This window comes from Gorilla gorilla, chromosome 4 (assembly GCF_029281585.2).
Source record: "Gorilla gorilla gorilla isolate KB3781 chromosome 4, NHGRI_mGorGor1-v2.1_pri, whole genome shotgun sequence".
Classification (NCBI taxonomy): domain Eukaryota; kingdom Metazoa; phylum Chordata; class Mammalia; order Primates; family Hominidae; genus Gorilla; species Gorilla gorilla.
Window position 1 is genome coordinate 63,290,890 of NC_073228.2, and position 16,957 is coordinate 63,307,846.

The 16,957-nt window shown below is 38.7% G+C and overlaps 1 protein-coding gene across 5 annotated transcripts in view; it reads left to right on the forward strand.

The window, feature by feature from the left end:
* SSH2 (slingshot protein phosphatase 2) overlaps window positions 1-16,957 on the forward strand; it is a 305,334-nt gene that overhangs the window by 126,428 nt on the left and 161,949 nt on the right. For all 5 annotated transcript variants that reach the window (XM_031010769.3, XM_031010771.3, XM_031010774.3 and 2 more), the window contains one exon: window positions 11,026-11,069. In XM_031010769.3, coding sequence (XP_030866629.2) covers window positions 11,026-11,069 — 44 coding nt within the window. The remainder of the gene's footprint in view (window positions 1-11,025; window positions 11,070-16,957) is intronic.

Consider the following 16,957-nt stretch of genomic DNA (forward strand, 5'->3'; position numbering starts at 1 on the left):
AGTTCTAAAAGGGACCCAGAGGTAACCAGTGACTTGTGAAGTTTCCATATTGCATGCCTGTCAGATGTGACAGGTTCAGAACACTGTAAGACTCATTGCCTTTTATGGCCAGGTGTGGTAGCTCATACCTGTAACCCTAGCACTTTGGCAGGCCGAGGTGGGAGGATCACTTGAAGCCAAGAGTTCGAGACCAGCCTGGGCAACTTAGTTAGACCTCATCTCTTCCCCCTTCAAAAAAAAAAAAAAGCCAGATGTGGTGGTATGCACCTATAGTCCTGGCTACTTGTGAACTCATGAAGGCTGAGGCGGGAGAACACTTGAACCCAGGAATTTGAGGTTATAGTGAGCTATGATCGTGCCTTTGCATTCCGACCTGGTCAACAGAGCATGACCCTGGCTCAAAAAACAACAACAACAACAACAAAGACTTGTTGCTTTCTAAAACCAATGAATTTGATCTCTAGTGATAGAAAAGACTGTATAACAACTCTGAAATTATCACAAGTGGGTGAGTTAGGTTGCACACATTAAATAACTTTTTAAAAAGTGGAATAAGGATTGAAGACAAAAGACATCCAGTAACAGTTTCACATCCAGAGCTCAGATTTTTCTATAGGGCATTGACTGGACTGTGATGTCTCTTAAATTAGCTGTTGTCCAAGGACTTTTTTTTCTTTAGAATCAAAGCTATTTCAGCAAAATTCTAATCAAGCTTGCTTTCTTGTTGCTGACCATCCTGACTGTGATTCACACGTATTTGTATTTTAAAGGAGTTTGAAAGAAACACTAGAGAAATAGTAGGTGTCTCACAGAGGTTTTCTATTGCTTGAAAATTATAGGGAAGAAAGTTTGTTTATTTAAGGTTTCTTAAACCCTGTCATAATATTAATAGGAGCATGATGTGACTTTGATTTTAATTGTAAGTATTCCAGGATCCTCTGACTTTGTTTTTACTTTAATGCATGTCATATCTCTATAAAATATGATTAAATTGAATCTCTGATTCCTGATTCCAGCCAATACTATATATCTTGATCTAAATTAGACTTTAAAACAAGGTCAGATTATATGGGAACTACTGATTTGATCATGTCTGAGCCTCTTCCAAACCAGCTTTCTCAGATTATGAGTGCCTAGGTATTCACTCTGGTCCTGGACCATACTGTGTGTCTTTACTGCCATGCTTGCAGGTCCTTTCTTGTCCTTAGCCTCCCAATAAAGAGAACACTTCTTTATAGACATTAACCTGTAAAAATATCCGTATGGCCTTCAGTCCTCCTTGCACTGACCTAAGAGTTAGCTGCTTTGCCCTCCTAAATAGCTCTATGGCCCTAGGCTTTAGGAGCTCTACTTCATTCACTGTCATTAACTACCTGTTTTTCTGTCCTGTTCATTTTGTCTACTTATTCAATTAATCACCAGGGTCGATAGGGTTGATTAAAGATGGCTGCAAATTCTTGTTACTTCTGCTATTGTGCGAAGGGATTCTAATTCCTCTCACAAATTCCTTGAATCTGTGTTGGACTTTTTTGGTACACCAATAAAGTGTGGCAGAAATGACACTATGCCAGCTCTGAGCCTAGCCTTTAGGATGACTAGTCCTTTTGGAGCCCTGAGCAATTATTCAAGAAGACCAACCCTGAGGATACCATGAGGAATACCCTGAGGATACCATGCTTTGAGGAAGCCCAAGATAAATTAGAAATCATGTTTAGGCACTCCAGTTGACATTTCCAGTTAAGCCCAGCTTTCCACCCATCTAGGCTATGACATTAGACATGTGAATGAAGCTGCTTAGATCCTCCATACCAGCTCATATGCTAACTAAATATCACCTGAATAGCGCTGAATGACCCTTAGCAATACCATGTAGAACTGAAGAATCACCCAGCCAAGTGCTGCTTGAATTTCTGACCCATAAAATCATAAAATATAATAAAGCAGTAATTTGTTATAAAGCAATAGATAACCCAAACAGCTGTTTTTTCTGTTTCTAGCAGTGGATCTAAGCCTTCTCTTTCAAGTGGCCAAGTGGCAGACCTGATGCCTTTATTCCTCCTCAAGCCTGTGTGTTTTATATCTGCTTTTTTCAAAAGCCAGAAGCATGGCATTATTTCTTCCAGTTTCAAAGCACATATGTCTCTTAGAAAGACTACTAGATTCCTTTTTCCTGTCTGATAGATACCTCCTACTATTCATTTATTTCCAAGGGCTGAGGTAACTGATGGATAATCTGATATCCAGTGAATTGACAATTCATAACCATCTTTTCTGATCATAGAACTGTTATCTTGGAATTTCCATCATTGCAGACTCATAACAGTAATATTACTTGATAGCCTTAACCCCCAATACCTGTACCTTTGCTTCAAAAATCCACAGCTGCTCACTCTTCCCCAAATTTATCAGACTCTCATTCTTCTACAATTTTCAGCTCTTTTGCCTGTTCTTCTCCCTGACATACTCTTACTTACTTTTTTTTTTCTTTTTTCTTTTTTTTTTTTGTAGAAACAGTGTTTCGCTATGTGTCCTAGACTGGTCTCAAACTCCTGCCTCAAGGGATTCTCCTACCTTGGACTTCCAAAGTGCTGAGATTACAGGCATGAGCCACCATGTCTGGCCAATACTCTTATTTTCCATCTGACAAAAACCCACTAGTTCAAGCCCAGCCAAAAAATTAACTTTTGTGAAGGATTTCCCAACACCACAGTTAGTCACTTCCTCCTCTGTTGCTTCTATAACATTTTGTATGTCCTTTTGCTGTAGGCCTAAATGACGTATCGTTATAATTTCTGTTTTATGGAACTGTCTCCCCCACTACAATACTAACTGTTTAAGAATAAGGACAGTTGTGCTTACTTTCATTCCCTGGTGCCTAGTATCTAAAACATAATAGGTAGTCAATGAATGTTGAATGAATGAATGAATGAGAATGAATGAATATATAATTGAGAGCAGATGGGCTGGGTGCAGTGGCTCACACCTGTAATCCCAGCACTTTGGGAGGTTGAAGTGGGAGGATTGCTTAAAGCTAGAAGTTCAAGACCAGCTTGGGCACATAGCGAGACCTCATCTTTCAAAAAAAATAATATTTTTTAAAAATTGAGATCAAGTAAATGCTTCTGTCTGCTTAACCAAAAGGATAGTCTTTGGGTAAGGTATTAAGGTATTACTGCCAGATCTTAGCCACAGGCTACTCCTGAGCAACAAAAACCATTCTTTTAACCTGGTAAGGCTAAAATGTAACTGGCATAGAGTCCTTACTAGCAGAAAATGTATAGCTAGTTAGCTTCAAGCATTCACATGGCATTAGTTAGCTGCTCCAGTCACTCATTCGACCCTTTATTGAGTTCCATCTGCACATAGGGCATTGTGCTAAACACAGAGTGAGATGCAAAGGGCAATGAGGCATAGTTCCTGCCCTTAAGGAGATTCCAATCTGATGATGGGAGATAAAACAAGTACCCAGTTGTAACCCAGAAACAGAACTGGTAGTGTCACAAAAATGATGCACAGCAACCGTTAGGTTTGGAGGGAGACAGAGAGCATCAGTCAGGTGATAAAAGAAATGTCACAAACTACTAGTGTTTGAAACTAGCTTTGAAGACTGGAAAAGAATATAGGAGAGGGGAGAGGGGCTTTCTAGGTTGATACAACAGCATGAACAAAGGAAGTCAATAGGTACGTTTGGAGAATGATAAATGAGACGACTTGGATTGGAGCAAATAGAAAGTGTAAAGAATCTTGAATGATAAGATTTGGGGAAATATTGCTTAACACTCTGCTAGCCCAGTGTTCAAGGCTGACAGCATCTCCCTCCACCAAGCCTACTTCTCAGCAAATATTACTTCAGTGCTTCTATATTTTCCAGACATATTTTATTTAGTGACCTGTTTTTATGATCAGGTAGTAAACAGATTAATAAGAATGCATTAATCTTTCAATTAATACTTAATGGAGCCAGGCATGGTGGCTTATGCCTGTAATCCCAGCACTTTGGGAGGCTGAGATAGGTGGATCACTTGAGGTCAGGAGTTTGAGACCAGCCTGGCCAACATGGCAAAACCCCATCTCTACTAAAAATACAAAAATTACAGGGCGTGGTGGCAGACACCTGTAATCCCAGCTACTCGGGAGGCTGAGGTATGAGAATCGCTTGAATCCAGGAGGCAGAGGGTGCAGTGAGCCGAGATCGCACCACTGCACTCCAGCCTGGGTAACAGAGTGAGAATCTGTCTCAAAAAAAAAGAAAAAAAGACTTAATGGTTCCTGAACACCCTAAAATTAAATGTAATACCTTACTGTTTCTAGGTCAATTTTTTCTTAAGAACATAAGAAGTAATTATACTCTTTAAAAGCTATTTAACAATAGGGCTCTTGGAAATTTGATCATAAAAAAGCCAACAAACATTTAGTCATTTAATTATTAAATTAAATGTTTAATTAATTAAACATTTAGTAATTTATTTAATTATTTAATTATTTAATTTAGATATTCTCGTTATGTATCAGAAATTATTCTGTTCACTAAGAAACTAAGAGCTGTCTCTACACTTTTCTCCTGGTAATTTCCAATGTTTTGAAGAGATTGACTGGCATTTTTCAGTAACAATGTGTGAAGTTACTTGACAAGAAAGGCTGTTATATCTGGTTTCTGCACTTGTTAGAATAGAATGGTAAGCATTCCACCTTCAGCTACCATTTGAATGCTATTGTTCAAGATAACTGCATTACCCGATAGTTACTCTTATTAAATAAGAAATGTTGTGTCTTTGCTTTTTTGGCGGTGAATTCTGCTGAAATTAACATAATTGAACATTTTTTTCATTCCTTTTAAATCAATTTTACTCTAAGACCTACAATGCCTTGATATGCTTAGTTTTTTTTTCCCTCAATTTTTTTTTCGAAGTAAACAGAAGGGAAAGCAAATTATTCATTTGGCTGGCTATTGAAACATAAAGAAAGAAAAAATTATTTGGGGATCTTGTGTTAAAAACACTGTTCTGATTTGCTTTTTGGGGGAGCCAAAGGAATTTTCTACACTTTTGGCACTACTTTAAAGTGTAGAAGTCATAGAGGAAAGATGCAAAGGATATTACTTTATTAAAAGCCATGAAAAAAGATATTCCTTCTTCTTCAGCTCCCTCTGAATTGCCATCTTGGGTTATAAGTATCAAAGTAAGATTTTTAGTTTAGATGCAGCTGATTATAGCAGAAAGATAGACCCACGTTCAAATCCTGACTCCACCATTTATGACCTTGAATAAGTCCCATAGGGTGTGGTACCCATTCAGTGAAACAACATATAAAGTACCTAGCCCATAGTAGTACTCAATAAATGTAGTTCACCCCTGTAGACATAACTGGTTTTGGCTGCTTGTGCCCTATAAGAAAGCATCAAGGGTGTTTTTGCTTTTTACTTATCCACATATTCTCATCACAATTCTCATAGGTAGAAAAATCCACCAAAAAACTGAAAATAATTTGAATTATCCTTCTTTTGGTGTGCTTATTTCAGAAATAAGGGCAAGGCTATGAAACTAGTAGTAGCCCATAAACCTATGAAAGGATGCCCAACCTCATTAGTTAATCTCAAGACAAAGCAAATTAAGACCATAATGAGATAAAACATTAGACTGGCAAAAATAGAAAACATCTGATGATCCTAAGTGTTGGCTAGAATTTAGATCAACTAAAACTCTTACTCTTTCTGGTGAGAGTATAAATCAGTACAACCACTTTGGAAAATAATTTGGTACTATCTTGTAAAGTTGAACCTTTATTTACTCTATGACCCTGCAGTTTCACTCATAGGTATATATACTGTTGATATATTTTGCATGTACACCAAAAGACACGTACAAGAATGCTGATAGCAGCATTGTGTATGTCACCAAAAAAATAGAAACAATCTAGTCTATGTAAATAGAATGGATAAACTATGATATATTCGAATTTTACCCCATCAAAAATGAGTGAACTATAGCTATATGTAATAAGTAGATGAATCTTTTCAGGATAATATTTAGTTTTTAAAAAGCATATTGGGAAAACTACACACAGTATAACACAGTTTTTAAGCCCTCAAACAATCAAAAATGAGTAATACATTGTTTAAGAATGTAGGCATATGTAATTTTTTAAAAAACAAGGGAATAAATAATGCAAAGAGGTAGACCCAATAGGCAAGTTAAAACAAAATTCTAAAAAATATTCAAATAATACCAAAGAAGGCAGAAAAGGAAGAACAGAGGAATACAAATACAGGCGACAAACGGAAAATAAATAGTAACATGGTGGACACAAATCTAACAATATCAAAAATTATATTAAATGTTAACATACTAAACCACAGTTAATGGCAAAGATTGTCATAATGGATAAAATAAAGTAAGGTTCAAATGCTGTCTGTGGGCAAAAAGCAACAACCAGTTTGTACCTCAATTTCTTCGTTCCTAAAATGGGATAATTATAATGCTATCTCACGTTTGTAGAACAGTGTTAGTGTAGAATAAACACTCAATGAGGTTATGTAATATGCATAACGATAATAATCATAATGGTTATGATGTTCTTTCTGTAAAAATTCAAATATGTCAAAAATATGGCCTATTGATATCTTTAAAGAGACATTCTTTAAAATATAAAAGATTGAGCTGGGCACGGTGGCTCACACCTGTAATCCCAGCACTTTGGGAGGCTGAGGTGGGCAGATCACGAGGTCAGGAGTTCGAGACCACCCTGGCCAATATGGTGAAATCCCACCTTTACTAAAACTACAAAAATTAGCCGGGCACGGTGGTACACACCTGTAATCTCAGCTACTTGGGAGGCTGAGGCAGGAGAATCACTTGAACCCAGTGAGCCGAGATCCCACCACTGCACTCCAGCCTGGGCAACAGAACAAGACTTTCTCAAAAAAGAAAGAAAGAAAAAATGATAGAATATGTTCATGACTAGAGGGTAGGCAAAGGTTTTTGAGAACCTGAAAACAATAACTATAGGGGAAAAGAATTGCCAATTAGAGTTAAGTTATAACTCTCACGCATTGTTGATGAGGGTATAAAGTGGTGTAAATGCTTTGGGAGAAGCCCTGGCAATTTTATATGAAACTATACATGCCTCTGTCTTGTGACCCAAAAGAAATAAAAATTTATGTCAATCCCCCCCAAAAAAAAACTTCACAAAAGAATATTCATATAATAGCTTTATTTATTTATTTAATTTTAGAGTCTCACTCTGTCTCTCAGGTTGGAATGCAGTGGCGTGATCATAGCTCACTGCAACCTCAAACTCCTGGACTCAACCGATCCTCCCACCTCGGCCTCCAGAGTAGGACTACAGGTGCCATGTCTGGCTAACTATTTTATTTTTTTGGTAGAGACTGTGTCTTGCTATTTTGCCCAGGCTGGTCTCAAACTCCTGACTTCAAGTGATCCTCCTGCGTCAGCCTCCCAAAGTGCTGGGATGACAGACATGAACCACCATGTCTGGCTAATAACTTTGTTCGTGATAGGCAAAAACTCAAATATCCCAAATGTATCTATCAATAAGAGAATAAATAAATGAACTCGTATATTCATGTGATGGAATCCTCAGCGATAAAAAGGAATGAACTGCTATTTTATGCAACAACGTGGGATGAATCTCGAAAACATTATGCTGAATATTTTTCAAAAATCCTCCCATAAAGTAGTACATAGTATATAATCCCATTTAATGAACAATGGAATCATATCCTGTGTACTAATTTTTTATGGCAAAAATCTGTGGTGGAAAACCAGAACAGGGTTGCCTCAGGAGTGGGTGGTGCCACGTTTTGACTGGGAATGGCTGTGAGAAAAATTTCTGAGGTGATGGAAATGTTCCATTTCTTGATAGCAGTTTGAATTACGTAGACACATACATTTGTCAAAACTCATTAAATGGCGCACTTAAGATTTGTATATTTCATTGTATATAAATTTTACCTTAAAAAAAAAAAACTGGCCAGGTGTGGTGGCTCATGCCTGTAATCCTAGCACTCTGGGAGGTCAAGGCAGGAAGATCACTTGAGACCAGAAGTTTGAGACCAACCTGAACAACATAGTGAGACCCCATCTCTACAAAAATTTAAAAATAAAGAACAAAATTAGCCAGGCCTGGCAGTGTGCATCTGTAGTCCTAGCTACTCAGGAGGGAGAGGCAGGAGAATTGCTTGAACCCAGGAGTTTGAGGCTGCAGTGAGCTGTGATAATGCTACTGCACATACTACAGCCTAAGTGACAGAGCAAGATCTTATCTCTAAACAAAAAAAAAAAAAAGAAAGGAAAAAACTATAAAGAAATACTGAATTCTAATTAATTATTATGCATTTAAAGGCAGATGTACTGATACCAGTAACTTAAATCGAAATGCATCCAAAAAATAAGATGGATAGATGGACAGATAGATGAATAAACATATGATTTTTAAAAAGTATAGAAAATATTGGCTAGGCATGGTGGCTCACGCCTATAATCCTAGACCATGGGAGGCCGAGGTGGGCAGATCACCTGAGGTCAGGAGTTTGAGACCAGCCTGGCCAACATGGAGAAAGCCCGTCTCTACTAAAAATACAAAAATTAGCCAGGCCATGGTGGCACATGCCTGTAATCCTAGCTACTCAGGAAGCTGAGGCAGGAGAACCACTTGAACCCGGGAGGTGGAGGTTGTAGTGAGCTGAGATTGCGCCACTGCACTCCAGCCTGGGCAACAGAGCGAGACTCCGTCTCAAAAAAAAAGTATAGAAAATATTAATGATACAATCTAGATGGTAGATATACAAGTTCGCTATAAGATCTTTCAATTTTATGTTTGAAATTTTTTAAATAATAAAATGAGGTGGAAACAAAAAAAGTATAAACTGGGATAGTAGTCACATAATAGAAAGAGGAATGGGAGATAAGAGGCAAACAGAAGCAACAGTGTTGGTGCTATTATAGCTCTTAGGTGGAATGGTGTTCATAGGTATTAATTTTATTATTGTACCTCACAACTTATATGTTAAACATATTCTTATATAATATTTAATGCAATTAAAAAATAATGTGGCCGGGCGCGGTGGCTCACGCCTATAATCCCAGCACTCTGGGAGGCCGATGGGGGTGGATCACCTGAGTTCAGGAGTTTGAGACCAGCCTGGCCAATATGGCCAAACCCCATCTCTACTAAAAAATACAAAAATTAGCCAGGCATGGTGGCGGGCACCTGTAGTCCCAGCTACTTAGGAGGCTGAGACTGGAGAATTGCTTTATCCTGGGAGGTGGAGGTTGCAGTGAGCCGAGATCGCATCACTGCACTCCAGCCTGGGTGACAAGAGTGAGACAACGTCTAAAAAAAAGATAAGGAAAAAAATGTGAGAAGACTGCATTATAATTTGAGATCTATTAATAATAACAATACTGAAGCACTCTTTGTTAAATGATATTCCAGGAAATCATTTCTATTTATTACAGTTCCTTTGGGCACAAAAATCTAACATTTACATTTGTTTATCTGAGTCTTTTATTTTCATTCTTGCAAATTTTCCATGTTCTGATTATTGATTCTAGAGACAGTTCTTTCCCATTTTAAACCTTTTTTCAGTCTCTAAAGGGCATACCTTTCTAACCTAAAACCTCTCTCTTATATGCAAAGAGTGTAATACACTATGACACTTTCTACCTGTACTCCTTCTGGAAGCAGAATCTTTGTTTTGTTCTTCCTTTGTGGAAAAAAAAAAAAAAGAGAGACAGAGAGAAAGGCATGTTTGAAATGAATAATGAAAGTAACATGGGAATGAAAGTTACAGAGCTAGGCTTGGCTGCCCAGGAAAGGAGGCAGAATGATGTAAAGGTAGATGAGGATGGCTTCATAAATGAAAATGCAGGTGACTTGTTGGCAGACAGTACACATATTCTCTGAGATTATTTTTCTCCTTCTACCTAATAGTTCTGTGTTTGCCAGATAGGGCAAAAGTGATGAGAGAACAAATACAAATTGTCAGGGAGCAAATTTAAAGAAAAAGCCTCTTCATCTTTCCTCACTTTTCCTTCATGTCAATATTCTTGCCTCTGTGAAGATCAGTATAATATCATAACATATACTAATTTTTAACCCAGGGCAAGGAGAGGTAAATGATAAGCTTTTTCAGCTAGTTGGGAGTCAATATTTTTTGGTTTTAATTCTTTACCACATGAGTCTCCTTGGACAGCTTATTTCCCTTTTGCTTCTTCATCTGTAAAATATTCATTGAGTCTAAATTGACATAAGTTATAAGACTTTCTATTATTTTATGTGCCACACTAAGAAGAAATAAATATTGTAATTGAACTATGATTCAGTGCTTTTTGTTGTCATCATTGTTTGGCATCCCTGGGTGGGTCATTAACCATCAGTGCTTTTATATGACATTGATTTATCCTATGTTACTGTGTGTATTTGAATAAGTTAAAAATAATTGGTACCATCAACCTTCTGGGTTTATAAAGAATAAGTACAGTAATGTACTTAAATTGAGGAACACAGTGCCTAGCACATTGTAAGTACTCAACAAGTGGTAGCCATTATGTTGATGTTGATGGTGATTTGATCATGAGCACTCTCTTTTAAGTGGTGTTCATTGTTTAGGTTGTTCTTTGGGGATCAGAATCATTAATAGGTTATATTGATGAGATTTATTGGTGGTAGTCAGAATGCCCACTCGTTTTGAAGCTGAAGTAGCATAACAGTAAAACAACATGTTTAGTTGGTTTTTGGAGGTAATTGTTTTAATGAATAGCACTTCATTGTCAATGAAATTTGTTCATGGACTATTGTTGAAGTTACCTCCAGGAGTAAGTTCTATTGACATCAACTTCCTGGGTTGGTTGAAGTGACTTTTTTTGAAGAGAATTTAGTTCAAGTATACAACATGAGTAATTTAGTTCAAGTACACAACATGTGAAACTTAGTAAAATTATATTAGTGATATTATGATATGAAACCTCAGGTTTTAATTTTTTTTTTCATTTTCTATCTATACAGGAGGCAGACAGTGGGGAGGAAGAATGCCGGTCACAGCCCAGGAGGTATGTTTGTTCATTATATCCTACGGCATTTTTGTTGTAGGATATTTTTGTAGTAGTTATTGTTTTTTCTCTAATTCTTTTTCAGTCTTATCAGATTAGCTTATCCTTGTTTTTCAACGTGCTTCCTTGGTCTCTCAAGAAACCAGATTGCAGCTGGGCATGGTGGCTTGTGCCTGTAATTCCAGCTACTTGGGATTGCTTAAGGCCAGGAGTTCGAGACAACGTATCAGGACCTTCCTCCCTTTTTAAAAAAAAAAAAGAGTAAGAGCGAATGCTTTAGGAATCCAGTTACTGACTCAGAAAGATTTTTCAATGGTACATTGGTTTAAAAAGAGGCAGAAAGGTCAATTTTGGCTCAGTTTTCACCCAAGCATCCAAGGAACTATCTTGGGGGTAATAAAAAAGCAAATTTTCCTTACCTTTTAGGAAAATATCAACTGAAGAACATTTGAGCCTTCAGTTTTGTACTTAATTTGTCATTCATATTTGATAAATTTTGGCAATTCTTGCAGATTGGTAAATATTTCACTTTGTTTTTATACAAAGGGTATACTGAGTAAGTATACTGAGTAACCTACCTAATCTTTTAAAATGCAATGAAACATTTTTACCCTCTTCTCATGGAATAGTGGGCATGTTGTTAGAAGGGTGCCAGTACCCAGTAACATTAAAAGAAAACAATTGTGAGAGAAATCTAGGAAGTATAAAATAACGTTTATTTTATCTCCTTTAAGAGGTTTTTAAAAGTAACTCCCTCCCACAAGAAACAGGCCTGGTAAGTTCTAGATGGTCATTTCAATGTTACCAAACTTGTATCCTCTGAACTCAAATGAGCCATTCTAGATGATACAGAGAAAGGATCAATAAGCATGCTCATTGTGAAGAAGCTGGCTAAAGGGAATGCTGCTTTAATAATTATCAGGCCGGGCGCGGTGGCTCACGCCTGTAATCCCAGCACTTTGGGAAGCCGAGGCAGGCGGGTCACGAGGTCAGGAGATCGAGACCATCCTGGCCAACACGGTGAAACCCTGTCTCCACTAAATACAAAAAATAAGCTGGGCATGGTGGCGGGTACCTGTAGTCCCAGCTACTCAGGAGGCTGAGGCAGGAGAATGGCGTGAACACGGGAGGCGGAGCTTGCAGTGAGCCAAGATCGCGCCACTGCACTCCAGCTTGGGCTACAGAGCGAGACTCCGTCTCAAAAACAAGAACAAACAAAAAATAATAAAAATTATTATTATCAGGTGTTTGCTGATATATACCTCCTGCTTATAAACTACAACTTAATATAAAAATAGTTCCTTTTCATCAGTAACTGAGATTATCGGTAGTTTTTTTCCTGACTTGTTATCACATAAATTGTGGGCTTAAGGCTTAATTTCTCGTGTCTCTTAGCAAAGAGAAGTGTCCTTCTTTTGCATAGGGCTAAGGAGGTAGAAACCAAAAATAAATTTTAGCTGAATGTGTACCAGAGGCATCATAATCATATTCCCATTAGAATGAAAAAATAATTCTTATATTTTCTAGAAGGTCAGATTTAAAGCTCTCTGAGTCAATTTCAAGCTTTATATATTGACTCAATATCCACTGGAATAATGTTGTTCCAAAAAATTACCTAATGATGAGGCAATGGAAGTCATTCTCTTATTCACAGTACTGAATTGTCAAGCCATTAAGAACTATAAAGGCCAGGCGCGGTGGCTCACACCTGTAATCCCAGCACTTTGGGAGGCCAAGAGTCTGAGAACAGCCTGGCCAACCTGGTAAAACCCCATCTTTACTAAAAATACAAAAAAAAAATTAGCCAGGCATGGTGGTGCATGCCTGTAATCCCAGCTACTCAGGAGGCTGAGGCAGAAAAATCACTTGAACCCAGGAGGTGGAGGTTGCAGTGAGCAGAGACCACACAACTGCACTCCAGTCTGGGCAACAAAGTAAGACTCTGTCTTACCAAAAAAAAAAGAAGAAGAAGAATCATAAAGACCTGTTTGTAAGTTTTTGGCAATACTTTGTCACTTTGACCAGCAGAGGGTTTTTGCAGGCTTCTTCTATTCACAAGAGAAGGATTACTTAGAAAAATAAGAAATGAAAAAAACCTAGTAGCAACTATTAAAAAATCAAAATTTGCTAATCTGTTATAATGTCTTACATTTAGTGTGTTTGCCAAGCTATTTCTAAATCTAAAGGCTTTAGTCCGACTCGAAGCAAAGAAACTTATCTTACCTGCCAGTTGAATGCCCCTTGTAGCTATACGGTATGTAAGAGATTGATTTTTGTATGTTTGACTGCTACAGATTGTTCAGAGTTCTCCATCACTCACCACAGAATAAACCAGCATTGAATCATTTCATTAAGCATGCCTGAACTCATCTTGTCAGTTTGTGGGTTCAAATGTAGCTTGTAGTAGGAAATTAAATAGTAAACAGCATATCATTAAAACTAAAGGCCAGTTCCAGGTAACAAAGAAGACATTGCATTAATAATCTGTTATTTTTGCCAGGGGCAGTGGCTCATGCCTGTAATCCCAGCATTTTGGGAGGCTGAGGCAGACGGATCATATGAGGTCAGGAGTTCAAGAGCAGCCTGGCCAACATGGTGAAACCCCATCTCTGCTAAAAATACAAAAAATTAGCCGGGTGTGGTGGTGCACGCCTGTAGTCCAGCTACTCAGGAGTCTGAGGCAGGAGAATTGGTTGAATCCTGGAGGTGGAGGTTGCAGTGAGCCAAGATCAAGCCACTGCACGCCAGCCTGGGCAGCAGAGCAAGACTCCGTCTCAAAAATTAATAATAATAATAATCTTAACCAAATGCCATTTATTGACAAAGTCATAAAAATAATCTTTCAGACCAGGTGCACTGGCTCACACCTGTAATCCCAGCACTTTGGGAGGCCATGTGGGTGGATCACCTGAGGTCAGGAGTTTGAGACCAGCCTGGCTAACATGGCGAAATCCTGTCTCTACTAAAAATACAAAAATTAGCTGGGTATGGTGGCATGAGCCTGTAATCCCAGCTACTCAGGAGGCTGAGGCAGGAGAATCACTGGAACTTGGGAGGCAGAGGTTGCAGTGAGCTGAGATTGCACCACTGCAATCCAGCCTGGGCAATAGAGCAAGACTCTGTCTCAAAAAAAAAAAAAAAATCTTTCAGTACAATTAGACCAAACTATGATGGCTTTGTTCACAGATAACAACCATAACTACAAAAATAGATAAATTAGACTACATCAAAATTTCAAACTTCTGTGCATCAAAAGACACTATCAACAGAGTGAAAAGGCAACCCATGGAACAGAAGAAAATATTTGCAAATCATAAGGGGTTAAATCCAGAATGTGGATATAAAGAACTACAGCTCAATAAAAACAAAACCCTAGTCAGTCCACTATAACAAAATACCTAGACTGGGTGGCTGAAACAACAGACATTTATTTCTCAAAGTCCTGGAGGCTGGGAAATCTAAGATCAAGGTGCCAGAATGTTCATGTGAGGGTGTTCTTCCGGGCTTGCAGACAGCCACCTTCTCTCAGTGTTCTTACTTGGTGGGGAGAAAGAAAGAGAGAGCATGTTCTGGTCTCTTCCTATTCTTTTAAGGACACGTCATGGGGGGCTCACCATCATGACCTCATCTAACCTTAACTACCTCCCAAAGGCCTCGCCTCACTTTCGAGGATAGGGCTTCAACATATGAATTAGCAGGGGGCACAAGCATTAAGTCCATAATATTTTGCCCGGGAACCCACAAAATTCATGTTCTCATATACAAAATATATTCATTCCATCTCAACATCTTTAAAAGACAAAACATTCCAGCATCAGTTCTGAAGCCTAAAGTCCAAAGTTTTATCTAAATATCATCTAAATCAGATACAAGTAAGACCAGGAATGATTCATTCTGAGCCAGCATTCCTCTCCAGCTGTGAACCTGTGAAACCAGGTAAATTAAGCACTTCCAAAATACCATGGTGAGGTAAGCATAGGATAGATTTCCTATCTCAAAAGGGAGAAATCAGAAGGAAAGTAGGAGTGATAGGTCCCAAATAAGTTTAAAACTTAGCAAGGCAAATCCCCTTAGGTCTTAAGACTTGAAAATAATCCTTCTTGGTTTGATGCTCTGCTCTCCAGATGCACTTGAGTGGCAGCGTCACCCTCATTGCTTCATGTGGTGGCCCTGCCCCTTCAGCTCAGTGGAGTGCCATCCACAGGGCTCTCTGCAAGAGCCCTGCCCACACAACTCTGCTTGCTAGTGGTCCTAGCCTTTGAAACTGAAGTGAAGACAGCCTGCTCCCTGATCGCCACCCATGGTGGGTGTGATGAGAGTAGAAGCCCTGATGATCATCACTGAATTGCCTTTGGGGGGATCCTTCTTCCCCTTTCTTGAAGGATAATGCGTAGTCACAGTCTTCCTTTATTCCATTTCATTTTCTCTGTTTCCCTTAGTCCTAGCTGGCAGTATTTCTGTTTGCATAATCCCTTCTCTATCCCGGCTTCTATTGAGATGGCTGATTAGGCCTGTGGTTTACACCAACACTACCCTCCTTATATGGTCAGTCAGCCACACTGTTGGTGTTCCCTTCCAAACATGCTTTCTCATTTTTTGCAATATGCACAGGCAGAGAATGTTCCAAGTAAGTTCTGGTTCCCTTTTGCTTAACTATTCCTTCTGCAATTCATTTCTCTCTTTTTGCATTTTATTATAGCAGCCAGAAGGAGCCAAACCACTCCTTCACCACTTTGCTTAGAAACCACTGTAGTTGAATGTCCAATTCCACTGTTGCAAGTTCTACCTTCCACAAAATACTAGAACACAAACACAATCCAGCCCAAGTTCTTTGCCACTTTATAACAAGGATTGCCTTTTCTCCATTGTCCACTAACATGTTTCTTGTTTCCATCTGAGCCTTCGTCAGAAAGGGCTTTTCCATCCATATTTCTACAAATATTCTGTTCGTGGTTCTTTATGTATTCTCTAAGAAGATGGAAGCATTTTCTCCAGATCTCCTCTATCCTTTCTGAGCACTCACCAGAATTGCCTTTAGCAGTCCCTTCATGGCAATCTTGGCTTTTTCTAGCATGCACCTCAAAACTCTTCTACCCATTACCTGGTTTCAAAGCCTCAGCACCCCATTTCTCAGGACCAATATCTGTATTAGTCAGGGTTCTTTAGAGAAATAGAACCAAAAAGGGTATCTCATAGAGATAGATAGATAGATAGATATAGAGAGAGAGAGGGAGGGAGGAAGGGAGGAAGGGAGGGAGGGAGAGAGGGAGGGAAAGAAAGAAAAAAGAGAGAGAAAGAAAGAAAGAAAAGAAAGAAATTGATTCTAAGTAAATGGTTTACATTATTGAGGCTGAGAAGTCCCAAGATCTGTAGGCTGGAAACCCAGGAGAACTAATGGTATAGTTCCAGTCCAAGTCCAAAGGCTTAAGAACTAGGAGAGCCAATGGTGGCTCAGTCAACCATTTGCTGAGTCCAAGCCTGAGTCCGAAAATAGAAGACCAATGTCCTTGCTCAAAGGCAGAAGGAGGAGCTTCTCCCTTATTCAGCCTTTTGTTCTATTCAGGCCTTCAATAGACTGAGTGAGGCCTACCCACACTGGAGAGGACAGTCTGCTTTACCCAGTCTACTGATTCAAAGGTTAATATTATCCAGAAACACCCTCACAGATAAGCCGAGAATAATATTTAACCAAATACTGGACATCCTGTGACCCAGTCAGGTTGATGGTTGACACATAAAATTAACCATCATACAACCCAATTAAAAAATAAGCAAAGAACTTGAATAGACATTTCTCCAAAGAAGATAAACAAATAAGCAATAAGCATATGAAAAGATGCTCAAGGCGGAATGCAGTGACTCATGCCTGTAATTCCAGCACTTGGGAG